The sequence below is a fragment of the Cydia splendana genome, chromosome 4 (assembly GCF_910591565.1).
Source record: "Cydia splendana chromosome 4, ilCydSple1.2, whole genome shotgun sequence".
NCBI classification, from domain to species: domain Eukaryota; kingdom Metazoa; phylum Arthropoda; class Insecta; order Lepidoptera; family Tortricidae; genus Cydia; species Cydia splendana.
The window spans coordinates 23,076,787-23,092,769 of record NC_085963.1 but is presented as its reverse complement, the minus strand read 5'-3'; the positions used below and the strand labels follow the sequence as shown (position 1 = coordinate 23,092,769).

Here is a 15,983-nt window from a genome sequence, read left to right as displayed (position 1 = left end):
ATTGGCTTAGGAACTAGTTTTTACGAAACAACTACCATCTGAGCTTCCAACTCAGAACAAAAATTAAAAGGCCTAAGTCCGGTTTCCTTACCATGTTTTTATCATAAAAAAACGACTTGCAGAAAAAGTATCTAACTACAAGTAATTGGGAATAGATTTGCAGGAAGTAAATTCCACTCCTTAACCGTTCACATAACAGTCTTTATTTAACCCTTTAGTCCGTAGCGGCAACATACTTAAAACAAAAACGCATCTCTACAATAAGAATTACAGTTCGAAATCGAATGACTAGAAAGGAATGTCAAATTGGTATGTGTGAAACCGAAAATGGTAGTACCTAGTCCTCATTGCCAGAAACCGAAATCGCTGCTCGATATGCCCTTGCATCTGGCAACACAGGTTGTTTATCCGCCATAGCAACACTGTTTGGACAGACATGTTGGTTCCGTTGCCTGCTAATGGATCGCTCGAGCGAGTTGGAGTATTTGAGTGCGGACTGCAATGTATTGAGTAGGCAATCATAGGTCTAAGCTTCGTAAGCCTAGTGGTAAGGACGTGCGAATTTCAACCCGAAGGTTGCGGGTTCAAATCCTGGCTCGTGAATACAAATTATTTTTTACGGAACTTACAATCGATACGATATATACGCTACATCGGTATAGTCTTTTTTTTATTGGATAAAGGCATTTGGCCACAATCTCATCTAATGGTAAGTGTTAAGCCTAAGATATTCACCTCAAAGTCGGTCGTAGTTAGTGGTGCATCAGCTTTTAGTGAGTGGGCTACTGCGGACTTACATCAAAGAAGACGTGAACTGTATGCCTTATATGAGGAACGGCGGTTTAATCAGAGTGATGAATTTAAAGAACATGTGAAGGAGTATTCGAAGAAGTTTAAAGTAGATTGTCATATAGCTAAGCGAAATTATCTAAGTCAGAAAATAAAAAGTAGTTCCGACATTGTTAAAGCAACCTGGAAAGTTATAAATGTGGAGACTGGTCGCTCGAAACATACAATTAAAGAACTTAAACTAAACATTGATAACAAAATTATAGATTCCAATTTAGAAGTAGCTACAGAATTTGAAAAATTTTTCACCGAGGTACCAGTATCCACAACTAAGGATTTAAATTCATCACCCTCATCTGCTGTTACATTATTAAAACATAACGCTCCAGAGTGTTGTGGAGACCTTCATTTTGAACATGTTTGTACCTCAGATGTAATAAAGGCGTTTAAATCAATTAATGTCAAAAAAACTAATGACCTCTGGGGAGTCTCTGTCCATGCTGTCAAATCCTTAGTAGAAATTGTAGCGCCTGACTTGGTAGTTATATTTAACAACAGTGTTGATTGCGGCGAGTTTCCTGATCTAATGAAACATAGTAAAGTAATTCCTTTATTTAAATCTGGTAGCAGCTCTGACCCCACTAACTTTAGACCGATATCTGTGCTACCAACATTTAGCAAGATTTTTGAAAAATTAGTTCTTTCTCAATTAGTACGACATTTTAACGTTAATAATTTGATGCATAATAAGCAGTTTGGTTTTACACGGGGTCGCTCAACAACCGATGCTGGTGTTGAGCTAATTAAGCATATTTACGATGCCTGGGAGGAGTCACGAGATGCTTTAGGTGTCTTCTGTGATTTATCTAAGGCCTTCGACTGTGTTTGTCATGAAACATTGATCAGGAAACTTCATTATTACGGAGTTAGAGGATCGGCACTGAATTTACTTAAGTCCTACTTAAATGGTAGAATACAAAGGGTCGATGTGAATGGACAGCGATCACCTGGGTCATTGGTCTCTATGGGTGTACCACAGGGGTCAATATTGGGGCCTTTCCTGTTCCTTATCTACATAAATGACTTGCCATTCCTTGTTAAGACCCACCATGATATAGTATTGTTTGCAGACGACACCTCACTTATTTTCAAAGTCAAACGTCAGCAACAAGCTTACAATGATGTAAACAATGCTATTTCAAAAGTAGTAAATTGGTTCAATGTTAATAATTTACTGTTAAATGAGAAACAGACTAAATGTATTAAGTTTGTCACTAGTAGTAACGTAAGGCATGTACAAACAAGTGTCATTGTGAAGGATGAGGAATTGGAATTAGTTGATAGTACAGTTTTTCTTGGTATAACTTTAGATTCTAAACTCCAGTGGGGTCCCCATATTGCTACTCTTTCGAATAGACTGAGCTCTGCAGCTTTTGCAGTGAGCAAAATCCGTCAGTTAACTGATGTGTAAACAGCTCGATTAGTATATTTTAGTTACTTCCATAGCATTATGGCATATTATATTTTACTGTGGGGCGGTGCTTCAGAGATAAATACCATTTTTGTTCTGCAGAAGAGGGCTATTCGAGCAATATACAAAATGAACCATAGAGACTCACTTAGAGATAAATTTAAGGAAATTGACATTATGACAGTGCACTGTCAATACATTTATGAGAATATTCTGTATGTACATAAAAATATTGTAAATTTTAGGAAAAATTGTGAAATTCATAATATTAACACTAGAAATAAACATAAGCTCGCAGTGCCCTTCACTCGGCTCCATAAAATTAAAAAATCATTCATGGGTAATTGTGTAAGATTTTATAATAAACTTCCAAACCATATTACTGAATTATCTATTAATAAATTTAAGAATTATGTAAAGCGTAAACTTATTTCTAAAGCTTATTATACCACACAAGACTACATGAATGATATTACAACGTGGGATTAATTGTTATTCGAAATGATTATTTATTTATTAGGTATATTTGAATTTTGATGAGGAAATGGATATTCCGATGTAATACTATCTACTTCTTGTGTTACTTATGCTTTTTTTTTACATTTAGATTTTATTCTAGAAATTCTAGACTAGTATTTTTTTATTCAATCTTTTTAATGTTTGACGATCCTTTTGTGAAATTTTTAGTGTTAAATTTGATATGTATAATAATCCAATTTTATTATGGCATAATACTAACATCAATAAATTGCTCTGATAATTAGATTAAGATTAATTACGATTCATAAGAGCTTGTTGCTAGGCCTACATGAATAAAGTAAATTTTGTTTGTTTGTTTGTTTGATGGATCATGCATACCTAAGGTAACCTAAGTCTCTTCACTTTCCAAGTATGTATGTATAAACTCTTCATTGTACAAAACACAAATATGGCACAGGATGGGCACTACTAAGGCTAACGTATCCCTTTAAGGGATTTCTTTCGGGTTAAAGTGGGCTGGGAGTGGAGTGCAGTTTGAGTTGCGGGAATCGCAAAAATAAAAATTTACAATATATGTATAAATATTGGTTAATCTTAAGTATCATAACCTATAGTTCGTTTTAGCATTTTTTAGCAACTATAATTATCATAAAGAATAGTCCCTTGATTATAGTTAAAGTCTCTGTCCACTACCTACAGCTGTTGTTTAAGCGCCGAAGCGTTCGCAAGACTGCCCCAAATCTCTTTGTACTGTGATTCCGGCTCGGTATTGCACCGAAATAAACTTTTAATTTTCTCTCTCAAAGCGAATCTGGCGCATTCCCATTGCTTACTGCTTAGCGAGACAAATGCTCAGGTTACCAGTATTATTGGGTGTGACCTTGAGTCACCCCACACTAGCGTCCCCCGAGCGTCGGCGTCTAAGTCAACTCTGTGGCTGCTGCTCGACGCAACGTCGGCGCAACTACGCAGTGACGCCATTTTCCATAGCGCCGACTAGACGCCGACGCTCAAAAGATGCTAAGTGTGGGGTGCTGGGGTGGCCCTCAGTTTTTAGGGTTCCGTACCCAAAGGGTAAAACGGGACCCTATTACTAAGACTTCGCTGTCCGTCCGTCCGTCCGTCCGTCCGTCCGTCTGTCACCAGGCTGTATCTCACGAACCGTGATAGCTAGACAGTTGAAATTTTCACAGATGATGTATTTCTGTTGCCGCTATAACAACAAATACTAAAAACAGAATAAAATAAAGATTTAAGTGGGGCTCCCATACAGCAAACGTGATTTTTGACCAAAGTTAAGCAACGTCGGGCGTGGTCAGTACTTGGATGGGTGACCGTTTTCTTTTTGCAGTTTTATCGGTTTTTTTTTTGCATTATGGTACGGAACCCTTCGTGCGCGAGTCCGACTCGCACTTGCCCGGTTTTTTTTTGAAGAAATTTTAATTTTCTTATTCAACTCCCTTTGCCTCATGTGAGGTGCCTGAATACTCAGGGGAACTGTGACTTTGACATTCATAAGGAGTCCTACGCGGTAATAATTTGTTATTCTAACGTAAGTTTGATATTGAACAATAATTATTAATTTACTTATTGCGTATGATTTAATAAAGTTTACCTACTCTAAAAAAAAACTTTGTTTATAAAGGCTGTATCATCCAAGCTTCCGAGACGGTTGAAGGACAATTTGGTAGCATACCAACTACTACACGGTTAACACGGTCGAAAACTAGCTAGGTCACATTGGTCGGAAGCCTCGTTTCCGACCGTGTAACAACCGAAGTCGCCTTTAATAGCTTACCACTCTGTCAATGTCAATGGTCGGTCCTCTGCCGCCCAATGGTCATACTTTTTGTACGTTACGTACAAATAGCCTTCCATTTAACGTGCCCCTCCCCGCAAAAATCGGCACACTGTTTTGTGCAGAAAATTACAGACAAGGCGACTCCGGTTGTTACATTCTCTAATGTGTTGGACAATGTTGGATGTCGACTCGCCAGCACTCGTTTGCCAACGGAATGTAGGCGTGGTTGGATCGCGGTCACAAAGGCGGCTAAAAGGCGGTTGTTTAACGGACTTTGTTTGAATTCGGCTATTTCAAGAGTTCTGTTTTCAAAATTCTAAATATGTACTTACATCCTGTGAAAAACGGTTATGACATCTGAAACAATATGTATGAATCTAAGATAGGTGCCTGCTTGAATTAACTGTTACAGTTTGTTAGAACTGTTAGAAGAACTATTGTAGGTATGTCCATACCACGTAATATTATAGTGCTTGGTAAATGGCCTGGTAAGGGTTTATGACTACCTACCGTAAAACGGGGTGAGTAGGTTTCGCGGGGAGAGGTGGGTTATGAATGGGGAGAGAAGGTTTGAGAGGGGGGTGAGAAGGGATTTTAAGGCTACTGCTACAAAAATAATGTATTCCAATTGAAAATGGAGCTATTAATAGTAATACGCATAATAAAAAAGAATCGATCCAACAATGTTCCAAAATCACCTTTGTATGAAAACCCCTCTACGGGGTGAGGTGGGTTTTCCTCTTTATCGTCAAAGTTATGAAATGGAACTACCCACAATAAAATAAAAACTAAAATACAGTCCGGAACACTTATTATATACACCATTCAGTTTTCATTAGTAAAAATAAAATGTTATCGAGGTTTGAATTTCAGTTTTGACCCTACTCACCCCATTTTACGGTACCAGAAAAAACGTGTTTGGATAATTGAAATGCATTAAGGTTAGAATTTAAAGTGTGACCCAGGTGGCAACCTTAACAAAAATCTAAATTGAAATTGAAATAATTTAAATTGAAATAATGTTTATTGCGAGAACATAGTGTTTGACGGATACAATCGCATGTCTTAAAATAAAAGTAGTCCTTATTTTCTATCCTATGATAGACATGCAATACACAGCAAGCACATTACATATTAGCCTATGTAAGGGAAAACCACCAATGATCGACACTTTTAGCCAGTGTTCGACATAAGTACTTTAGGTCAAAGTGACAGGAATTAATTTTGAATAAAGAAAAAAAATCGTTGTTCAAACTTAAACTATATTATTACTTTGACATAAGTGCCATGTCGAACATTGGTGCAGCGTCGATCATTGGTGCTTTTACCTTACGTTATTAGTGTTATTACGAGCGCGTTCAGAAACTCGATGATCAGTGTTACCCCACGAATCATAGTAATCCAAATCTACAGTTCCTACATTCAAATTGCTCGTTTCTGAATGAACGCCCTAAATATTATGCCCATTCAGTTTTCATTCTCTCGATTTAGTTTTACTTTCGCTCGATTTATTTTATTCCCTAAACATTTATCACAGTTTAGCGAATCAAATCAAACTAAAATTTATTGCAAAATGTCTATATTGGACCAATAGTCACGAAATGTTAGGCTTACGCACGAGTTAACTAAAATATCAGACTTAATATTTTTTCGCCGAAAAAGCTGATATCGGTTTTTTCGTCAAATTATCCGTTAGCGGTCGAAAAGCCGAAGTGTCGAAAAATAACTGAGAATGATGGAAATTGATGATTCAAATCTGTGACATGGGTATTTTTGACAATTAAGTAAATGAAATTGTACGGCTGAAAATTAGGATGAAAGCACAACTTCAATAATTGGTTTTACTTTGCCGCCGTCTGCCGTTATTTTAAGCCGGGCACATCAAAGTGCCAGCAGGCGAAAATTTGCGCCTCAAAGGTATGTTGCTTATTTTATAAACGTCACATTGCGGTACAGTCGCCATCGGATATATCGGATCGGCCGAGGTGGTCAAAAATATCTGAACACGCACTCTAACGACTTGATAATAGATGCGTGTTCAGATATTTCTGGGCACCTTCGCCGTTCCGATATATATGATGGCAACTGTACGTTGTTTCCAATAAACACCATTGATATTTACACTGTCATGTCCACTTAGAATTCTTATTTCCATTACCGTTAACTGTAATTTAGGTAGGTGAATCGCGGGGAAATATTCATCATCGTATTTTAAGACATTTTTTCAACCATAAATTTCACTTTTGACACTGACAGATCAGTCAGTAGCATATCGAAAACAGATCTAATAACTAAAATTCGAACACGCCAGTTTCAAATCCCGTTTTTCCTACTTTTTAAGTTAAGGAAGTCCCTGGGGCGTTTTATTAGCCCCGTGGAATTCCAATATGGCGGACGCAACTCGCCCGGCACTAATTATTTCTGGTCCGCTTCCTATTTATTTTGGAACTCTAATTATGTGATGTTCGAAATTTGGCGGAATAAACTTGGAATTAAATGCTAAAATAATATTGATGTAATTAGTAATTAAATAAATATAAATATTATAAAGAAAATCTTGTCGATGTTTGGGTGAAGACCGCCAGGCTCAAGTGGGACTGGGCTGGACATGTCTGCCGGATGCATGATGACATTGATGACATTATGGGCCAAAATAGCCACTAGGTGGCATCCCCAGAGTGGCAGACGCAGACCGAGAAAGAGATGGCGGGACGACTTGGATGCGTTCCAGCGGGATTGGTGTGATCTTGCTCAGCAGAGGGAGGAATGGAAAGAGGGGAGGCTTGCACAGCAGTGGGGCACACACATAGGCCAATAAAAAAAGGACAATCTTACACATATAGACCTAGTCCCACAGTAAGGGCTGATTTAGACGGCGCGCGAACTCGCATGCGATTTTAGTTACATTGCGGACTGTCGATTACGTCCAATTCAACCGACCGATCAAAACCCGCAATGTAATGAAACTCGCATGCGAGTTCTCGCACCGTCTAAATGAGCCAAGCTCAATAAGGCTTATAATAAATAAGAAATTCACATTGTTTTTTATACGGCATTGAACTGTACGATTTTGAGCAAAAAAATCATAAACTGATATATTTTAAGATTGTTTTGTGAACTGTATAATATGAAATTAATTAAAAAGATCTGTTTAATCTCGTTTGGAACGATCATTAAAAATAATTGGGTACGTTGCAATATATTTCATGATAAGTAATTAATTTTATTTTACTCGAAAGGCTACTCATTTTATATGTTTTTGAGCTAACATGGTTATTTACATTATTAATGTTATTGAATTAAAAATGGGATATTTACATATGCTGTCTTCACGGAGAGATATGCCTATTGACATTTACATGATAAATAGTATAAATACCCGTTTTCTATAGTAAATGTGAATTATAGTCAATAATGGTTAAGACTCACGCTAGACCGGGCCGTGCCCGGGCTGGCCGGGGCGTCCGATATGTCATTTTCTATACCGGCTGATCGGTGATCACGTGGTGCTTTCCATAGAAAACGAAGCGCCGGAAGCTCCGGCAAGGCCCCGGCCCGGTCTAGCGTGAGTCATCCTTAAACAGGCCCCAATGTGAAGGTAAGCCACACATATCCCGCAGCCAAACTTATCCATATTAGGGTTCCGTACCCAAAGGGTAAAACGGGACCTTATTACTAAGACTCCGCTGTCCGTCCGTCCGTCCGTCTGTCACCAGGCTGTATCTCACGAACCTTGATAGTTGAAATTTTCACAGATGATGTATTTCTGTTGCCGCTATAACAACAAATACTAAAAAGTACGGAACCCTCGGTGGGCGAGTCCGATTCGCACTTGTCCGGTTTTTTACCTTATTAATAATTATACTATGCTTGTAATAATGGTAGTATAATGTTACCCATGTTGTTGCAGGTGCCGTGCCGTGTAGAGCTGCGAGCCAAGTGCGCGAGTGTTAGTGTAGTGACCGGGCATGTGGAGGTGAAGCGATGCGCGAACGGTGCCGCACCGCGGCGCTTGCGCTGCTGCTGCTGACGCACTTCTCTCCAGGTTAGTGTGGTTTAGTTGGTTCATCATCATCTTCCTCGCGTTGTCCCAGCTTTTTGCCACGGCTCATGAGAGTCGGGTCCGCTTGGCAACTAATCCCGAAAATTGGTGTAGGCACAAGTTTTATGAAAGCGACTGCCATCTGACCTTCCGACCCAGAGGGTAAACTAGACCTTATTGGGATTAGTCCGGTTTCCTCACGATGTTTTCCTTCACCGAAAAGCGGCTAGTAAGTATCAAATGAAATTTCGTACATAAGTTTCGAAAAACTCATTGGTACCAGCCGGGGTTCGATACCGCGATCTCTGAGTGTGGTTTATTTGGTTATTAGCTTTAAATGTGACAAAAATGGAAAACAGATGGCGACGACGACGACTGGTAAGAGCTAAAAGAGTCCTTGAAGAGACCTTATTTTTAAAAGGTTGGACCTGTTACTGAGACCTTCTGTCAAGGCCAATTCTATACAAATTGTGCAAGCGAGTGTGTTAAGACGAAACAGGAGCTGAGTCTTAAATATTTTAGGTAAATATACCCGTCTCGCTAACGGAAGCGGCACCTAAAAGTAGTGCGATAAGGACAAGGCGAAAAATCCTGCGTAAAAATGTCAAAAATCGAGGTTTTGTACTCCTCTGTTTCCTCCTCCAAAACTTAACCAATCGTAACCAAATTTGGAAATCTAAATGATTATGAAATTATCTGTGTCGGACCGTTTTGTTTTTTTGGCTAATTGATATCAGTTTTGAATGCCACGCCTCTCATTACGGCATAGTCAATTAGGCCATTTTGGCCATTTTTGAAGGGCTCTAGCGCTTTAAAATACAAAAATATCAAAAAAAGCAAAACGGTCCGACACAGATATTGACAATATTAATCTGTGTTGAAAAAATCATTGCTCTAGCTTCAAAAACGACGGAGGAAAACGAGGAGTACGTTTGTATGGAGAAATGACCACTCCCGTTGGCTCTTAAAAGTAAAGTCATATCTTATTTTTCTTTATTGATTTTTTGTTTGGTTATACATAAATATCTTTTATTTGCAATTCGAACTGTCACTAAAAATACCTTAACAACTTGTATTACACAAAATCACCCTCTGAAAGACCGGAAGCGGTAATCCTCTTACACAAATCACATAGTATCACTAATGTCGCTATAAACGTAATGAAATAGAACCCGCCTAATATAAAGGGGCTCGCGTGCATGTAATTTACTAAGTGCCATTTCAATCAGACCAAATTACACCATCACAGCCGGCGGACACGTAATATGATAATTCTTAAATTGTTTTATCCGAAAACTTTCTTGGCACTCCGTCGAACGATCTTTATTGAAATTGAAAAACGCGGGGCGGGCCGGGTTGTATGAATAAATTCGATAAAATTTACTTAATCGTAAAAACTTGGGAACATTGGTGTTCAGGGTTCGACCAGCCGTGTGTTGTTATCAGTAGCGCGGGGGCGGAGGCAAATCTTTGGACAATCTAGTGTAAGGTGGCCTCGAGATCTGTCAATATAGTCCATACTCGTAATCCTATATTCGTTGTACTTTTTGGCATACATTATCATTTTACAAGTCCTATTAGCTTATAACTGTATACCGCCCGTCGCTCAAGCTTTGCTTCTTCTTCTTTGTCGTCACACTCTTGTCAGAGTGCTCGTGGTCGTCATATCAGAGCCGGTGGCAAGCTTCACAAACCGTCGCTCTTATTGCGCTCCAAATAAGAACGTGTCACATATTTTTGCGGCCCTAGTTGTGTAACATACTATTGCTGATGACTGTACATTCATGGAGTGGTTCATTGAATGCACTTTTGACTAGGTCTGACCAATGCATTGGTGACCTAAGCTTTGCTTTGCTTAACCTCTTAAAGCCTAATGTGCATTATAATGTCAACCTAATTTGAACCTTCCATAAACCAAATAAAGTATCATTTATTTTGTTTCAGGGCTTTCTTAAGCAAACAAAATGTATCCCAATGTATCATACAACAAGGTTCAATTCAAAATAGGAAATGTTTTTCAAAGGTAAATGACGTCACGATTAGACAGCCAACTCGAAGTGAAAGGCTACCGTAAACTTTAGTCTACAACTTACATCTATGGTCCAAAATCCATAATGAGGGTCGTGACCTCTCTTCTGAATCACCTTCTCTCTCACAATCTCTCTCCATCTGCTATCCTTGGCGGTGTGGAGAGCCATGTGAACTGTGGAGTCAAGAGCGGTGCGTATCTGGTCGGACCAACGTATTGGACCGCGTCCACGTCCAGGCCTTTTCCCATCCACTTTGCCGGTCACAAATTGTGCAACTTATAGTAAAATATGTACACCTACATATTTTTCAAATTATAAATATAGAAAAAGCATTAGTATATCTATGCTTCAAAATAAATGTAAAAAAACTGGACAGTTGTATTACAGGACTATAGTTACCCGAGTTTACGGTACTCATTTTTAAAGCATGTTGAAGTTACTTTTAACTGGTTCCCTTGAGGCGAATGTTCGCTGTTTCTGCTGGCTGTGGGAACATAGTTTCAGGACTTTACTGACCCAATATCCTTTGAAATTTGATGATATCGCGCTCAGATATTGAATATTACCCTCCCCCATACAGTATTGCGAGGTGATTTGATTTAGTGACCTCTCGGACCTTTGCGGGTCGCATTTCTCACGTGTTATAAGCTTGTTACGAATAACCTTGAGCTCTGGGTTACTTCACGGGAGTTCAGATGTGAAGTGAGACTATTATGGAGGTAAAAATTGTACTCTAAATCACTGTGAAGGTAATCGTTGGTTAAATATTTCGAGTTATAGCGATTTTGGGCTACCTAGGAAAGGGGATAGCATTTTATTTTGTGTTAACAAGGATTTCGCCTTATCGAGGTTGGACTTACCGAGGGTCCACTGTCTTTGAACTCACACCTTGCGTGTTTTCTGCTAAATTAAGGTTAATAAAAATGACATTTAGCTTCGATAGAGATGTAATATTGAGTATTGGACTCCTAAAATCATTTAAACATAAATATAGTTCTATTTTTAATTAAGTACTGTTTGCTGTATTATATATTTGCATTGGACTACTTATGATCGCTTTCGGATCGATAGAAGCTCGCATGCCATAAATACTTAATTAATAGTAGGTAGCTTCGTTAAAATATGGACTATGTGAAACTGCGAATGTAATTTGAAATATGATAATTAATACGCCAGTAATTAAAAATTACCGTTATAACGTCAATTTGGTGGATTTTATTTTGAAAAGCACATTTCAAGTTCATAATTGACTACTAGTATTCATGTGACTACCTGACTAAAAAAAAATCAGCCTGTATACCAGATATACCTATGTCTCACTGCTGGGCACAGGCATCCTCTCATGTGCGAGAGGACTAGCCCAATGCGGATTGAGGACTTCACATACACCTTTGAATTTCTTCGCAGATGTATGCAGGTTTCCTCACGAGGTTTTCCTTCACCGAAAAGCCTCCTAAAGTCCTACCTAAAGTTAATTAAGATTTATTGTAATAGTAAATACGGAACTTACTATGAACAGTTCAAACTTGCAAGTTCAGAAACTTTTGAAATTATACTTGCCTGGGTAAAGGTAAAGTTTAACATCGTACACAATACGAAACCAGACCTCTGGAATCGATTATGATAAAATATTTGTATTATGAAATATGTTAACGACCAAAATTCAAAATTAATGGTGCTCGTAACCGAAAATAATAAGTAAAATATAAAGAAACAAATCGCTATAATACCAGCCAAGTTCGTATAAATTTACCAAATATTTTTCAATAAAAAAATCTTTTCGCATTGCGAAAACACACGATCGATATCTCTCATCCTAAAAATAGCAAAGCTTATTAGCATCCCACACAAAGGAGCTGTGTGTAATTATGACTTGCGATTTTCATCACAAAGGCATCGTAATAAGGTCCATTGTGCGGCCAGCCGACCATGTCAGCCGTCTTTTGTGGTATAATGGTATTATAAAAATATTATTCAACTACCCGTGTAACGTTCTCAAGGCCGTGTATTCTCAAAGACACGTCAAATTTTTAGGTGAACCGGTGAACTTTGACCTTGAGATCTATGACAACTATGCGTAACCCGAGCCTACTTTATACTGGACAGAAGTGATGTTTCTTAGTTCCTTAAGCTATTATTACATTCAAGGTCTCCGTAATAAAAAGGCGGCACGTCACTGTTATGAGAGTAAATGAAGATCCTTCCTCCTAAAATCTGAATTTTATCATGCCTTAAATGGCTACGGTTGATTTCTTCGCTTAAGACTAAGTCGAGTTTCCCTTGATTACCAAAATATCTTAAGGGGCCCACTGATCACCAGTCCGCCGGACAATATCGGCCTGTCAGTTAAAAGCAAAATTTGACAGCTCCGAACAACTGACAGGCTGATATCGTCCGGCGAACTGGTAATCTGTGGGCCCCTTTAGGTACAAAGTTGTTTAATATCTAAAATATTTCCAGTCCAAAAGTTCAATATCTGTCTTTACATAAGCGAACCTTTTTAATAAAATGCGAATATTTTTCTCGATAAATCATTTGTTTTACATAATTATTTCACAACAAACAGTATTGTTTACCAAAGGAAAACTTCAACAGTAATTATCTTTTCAAAACCCGATATAAAAATGAATTAAAAACCGAACGTTGAAAATATACCGCTCAATAACTTAAAACTGTCTACAAAAGTTATTAATTTGAGAACGTTTATTTTTGCTCATTACTCCCGTTGTTTGAGTTTAGACAAAAAGTATATATCAACTGCTTGCCGAGCGCTAAATGTAGTTTAAGCGAACTAGTATACCAGAAGTAATATTCTTATTTTAAAAACTGTTTTCGCAGAACCAATTTATCTAAAAAAATCAAGAGTGATACATAATATCACTTTATTTCCGGCACTCCAACAATTACCTATAGGCACGCTTAATCTTATGATTGGTGACTGACTCTTCTTCTTCTTCTGCCATGCCTTATCCCTTTATTTGGGGTCGGCCCTCCTCGTTTTACGGCGCCAAGACAGTCGGTCTTGGGTTGTCTGCTTGTCCAGTTGAGCTCGTTCTATATTCGTTTGTTCGTTCGTGATTGGTGACTGACTGACTGTTCACAAAAATAGTACCTTTTAGTACCAATAGTTCGTTACCTAATTTACCCCATGCTCTTTTAATCTTAAAAAATCAAAATTATTTATTTGTAAGAACACATTATGTTTTAAATTATTTTAAACAATCCTTGTAGTTAGCGTGGGAGCAAACGTACAAAATGGTTACCTAATTCAAAATAAGCTATAATAGGTATAGTTCATGAGTGTCTATTGTTGCACCTGTGAACGGGTTCCAGCAGGCGTTCTACATGATATTAAAGCTCTCCAAAGGGGCTCTACGTGTTGGATCTATATCTCCACGCAAGCCTATCAAAAGACGGGGATTTATAGGCCCGTGAAGTCTAATATAGAGATACAGTAATTATATAAACTAATTATAATTTACAAACAAAAATGCCAATATAATCGAATGACGATGTCATGACGTCCTTATATTTTAAAATTTTAGATTGACGTTAAATTTTACGCGACGTTGAAAATTTAAATAATCATTTCTAAACGTCTTGAGGCCACTGTACACTGGCTTGCCGGAGCCCGTGAATCAGTCGTAAACGGAAATAACGACAAGTTCACCTACAAGTAATTATCGCGAGCGAAGTTCGAGTTGGCGGGACTTGGCTGGGAGCACTCCGTGCACACTTTTTGAGAAACTGAACAAAATTTTAATTGAAGATTTATAAGTTGCACGGCTGCGGTGAGGAGATGTTATATAAAGCAAATACCAATAAAAAATGAAAAACCGACTTCAAAAATACTCTTGTCATCTCATATATTTGTGTTCAGGGCATTACACTGAATGCATCGTACGGATCGTACCATATTCATCCATATCCATCCATAACGACATGAACGAAAACTAACCTAAAACCTGAGATTACGGCCCTCTATATTTACATATCGCATAACTTGTCAATTTTATATATTTTGTGTCAAAAACGTTACATTCTGACAATAAATGTGTTAAAATGACAGGTCTCAAAACTATTTCCGGCGGTCAACAATAAGTACATTACATATCGTAATTACATAAAGCAAATCATTTCTCAGAAGTCATTGACTTGACACCCACAAGTTTTTGCCAAAGCACGATTTCATCAATAGTCCGTCCGCTAAAACCTGACACTGCAATTTCAGCTTTAAATTTAAGACACTAATGTTGCAATTAGAATGACTCGTTTCTTATGAATCTGCCACCCTAATCATTCTTAGTCCACGAACGACGACAGTCAGCTGTCAGAGGGACATGTGTAGTTATTTATTACTACCATCGTTTGCGGTTAGCTGAAAGTGAACCTTATTGGAAAGTGATAAGGTCTTTGAATACCTAGTCAGTTGAGTGTTGTTTATTAGGTAGAGGGTGTCCGGCGGCAGATTTACTATTTTAAAATTTGATCTACAAAACTAAAACATACCTACCTACTTATAAACCAAAAACTGTTTAGGTAGGTGTAAAAAAGTATGAGTGCGGTCTGTTTTCGATATGATACTGGTCTGTCAGTGTCAAAAGTGACGTTTTTGTTTGAAGAAATGTCACTTTTGACACTGACAGATCAGTACTTATCATTATCATATCGGAAACAGTCTCCCTAGTTCGAGCGCCATCTTGATAGTCACGCGTCGTGATTAATTCCTTTGTGTTTTGCTTAATATTGTTTAAAGTGTAATATGGATAGCTTATTATACAGTAAACTAATGTGGTAGTGTGCAGTGTATGGAGAATTAATCTTGAAACGCGTTTAACCACCATTTTGGAGTCAACGGCCGGTAGTCCACGTGAAGTAAAGTCCAGCTATCACTTTACAAGAACTAATAAAATCACCGTACACTGTCTTGTACTAACCGTACAATTTTAGTCGTCGTACTTAGCTGCTAATACCTTGACACTGGCGAAATAGTCCCACTGGACTGAAGCCATAATTTTAAAAAGAAGAAGAAGAAACAGATCGAATAACTAAAACTCGAATTGGTCTGAACATTCCAAAGATATTACACGCCTCTAAGATACTGACAACGTCGTGTTTTTTGGAACATTAGTTTGTAAAGATGTTTGTGAGACTGTACATCTGTTTTGACTAGTTTTTTTAGATGTTTTGTGGATATTTTTGGATACATGAAACAGATCTCGAAAATTAGACGTGTTAGATGCGTAGGGCAGATTTAAAACAGGTGAGGTGTTAAAAGTAGATTCATTTAAGTAGATAAACATATGTTCTAGCTTGTTTGATAAAAAGCCGTGAGTTTGGTTATGTTTAGGGTTCCGTACCAAAAAGGTA

At 38.0% G+C, this 15,983-nt stretch overlaps 1 protein-coding gene and 1 long non-coding RNA gene across 4 annotated transcripts in view; one reads left to right on the top strand and one right to left on the bottom strand.

The window, feature by feature from the left end:
* The window catches only part of LOC134790200 (zwei Ig domain protein zig-8-like), a 673,220-nt gene that overhangs the window by 85,582 nt on the left and 571,655 nt on the right, over positions 1-15,983 (top strand). For all 3 annotated transcript variants that reach the window (XM_063761032.1, XM_063761031.1, XM_063761033.1), the window contains exon 2: positions 8,452-8,586. In XM_063761032.1, the coding sequence (XP_063617102.1) occupies positions 8,526-8,586 (61 nt within the window). In that variant the 5' untranslated portion in view covers positions 8,452-8,525. The remainder of the gene's footprint in view (positions 1-8,451; positions 8,587-15,983) is intronic.
* The window catches only part of LOC134790236 (uncharacterized), a 140,652-nt gene that overhangs the window by 94,490 nt on the left and 30,179 nt on the right, over positions 1-15,983 (bottom strand). The gene's annotated exons all lie outside the window — the stretch shown is intronic.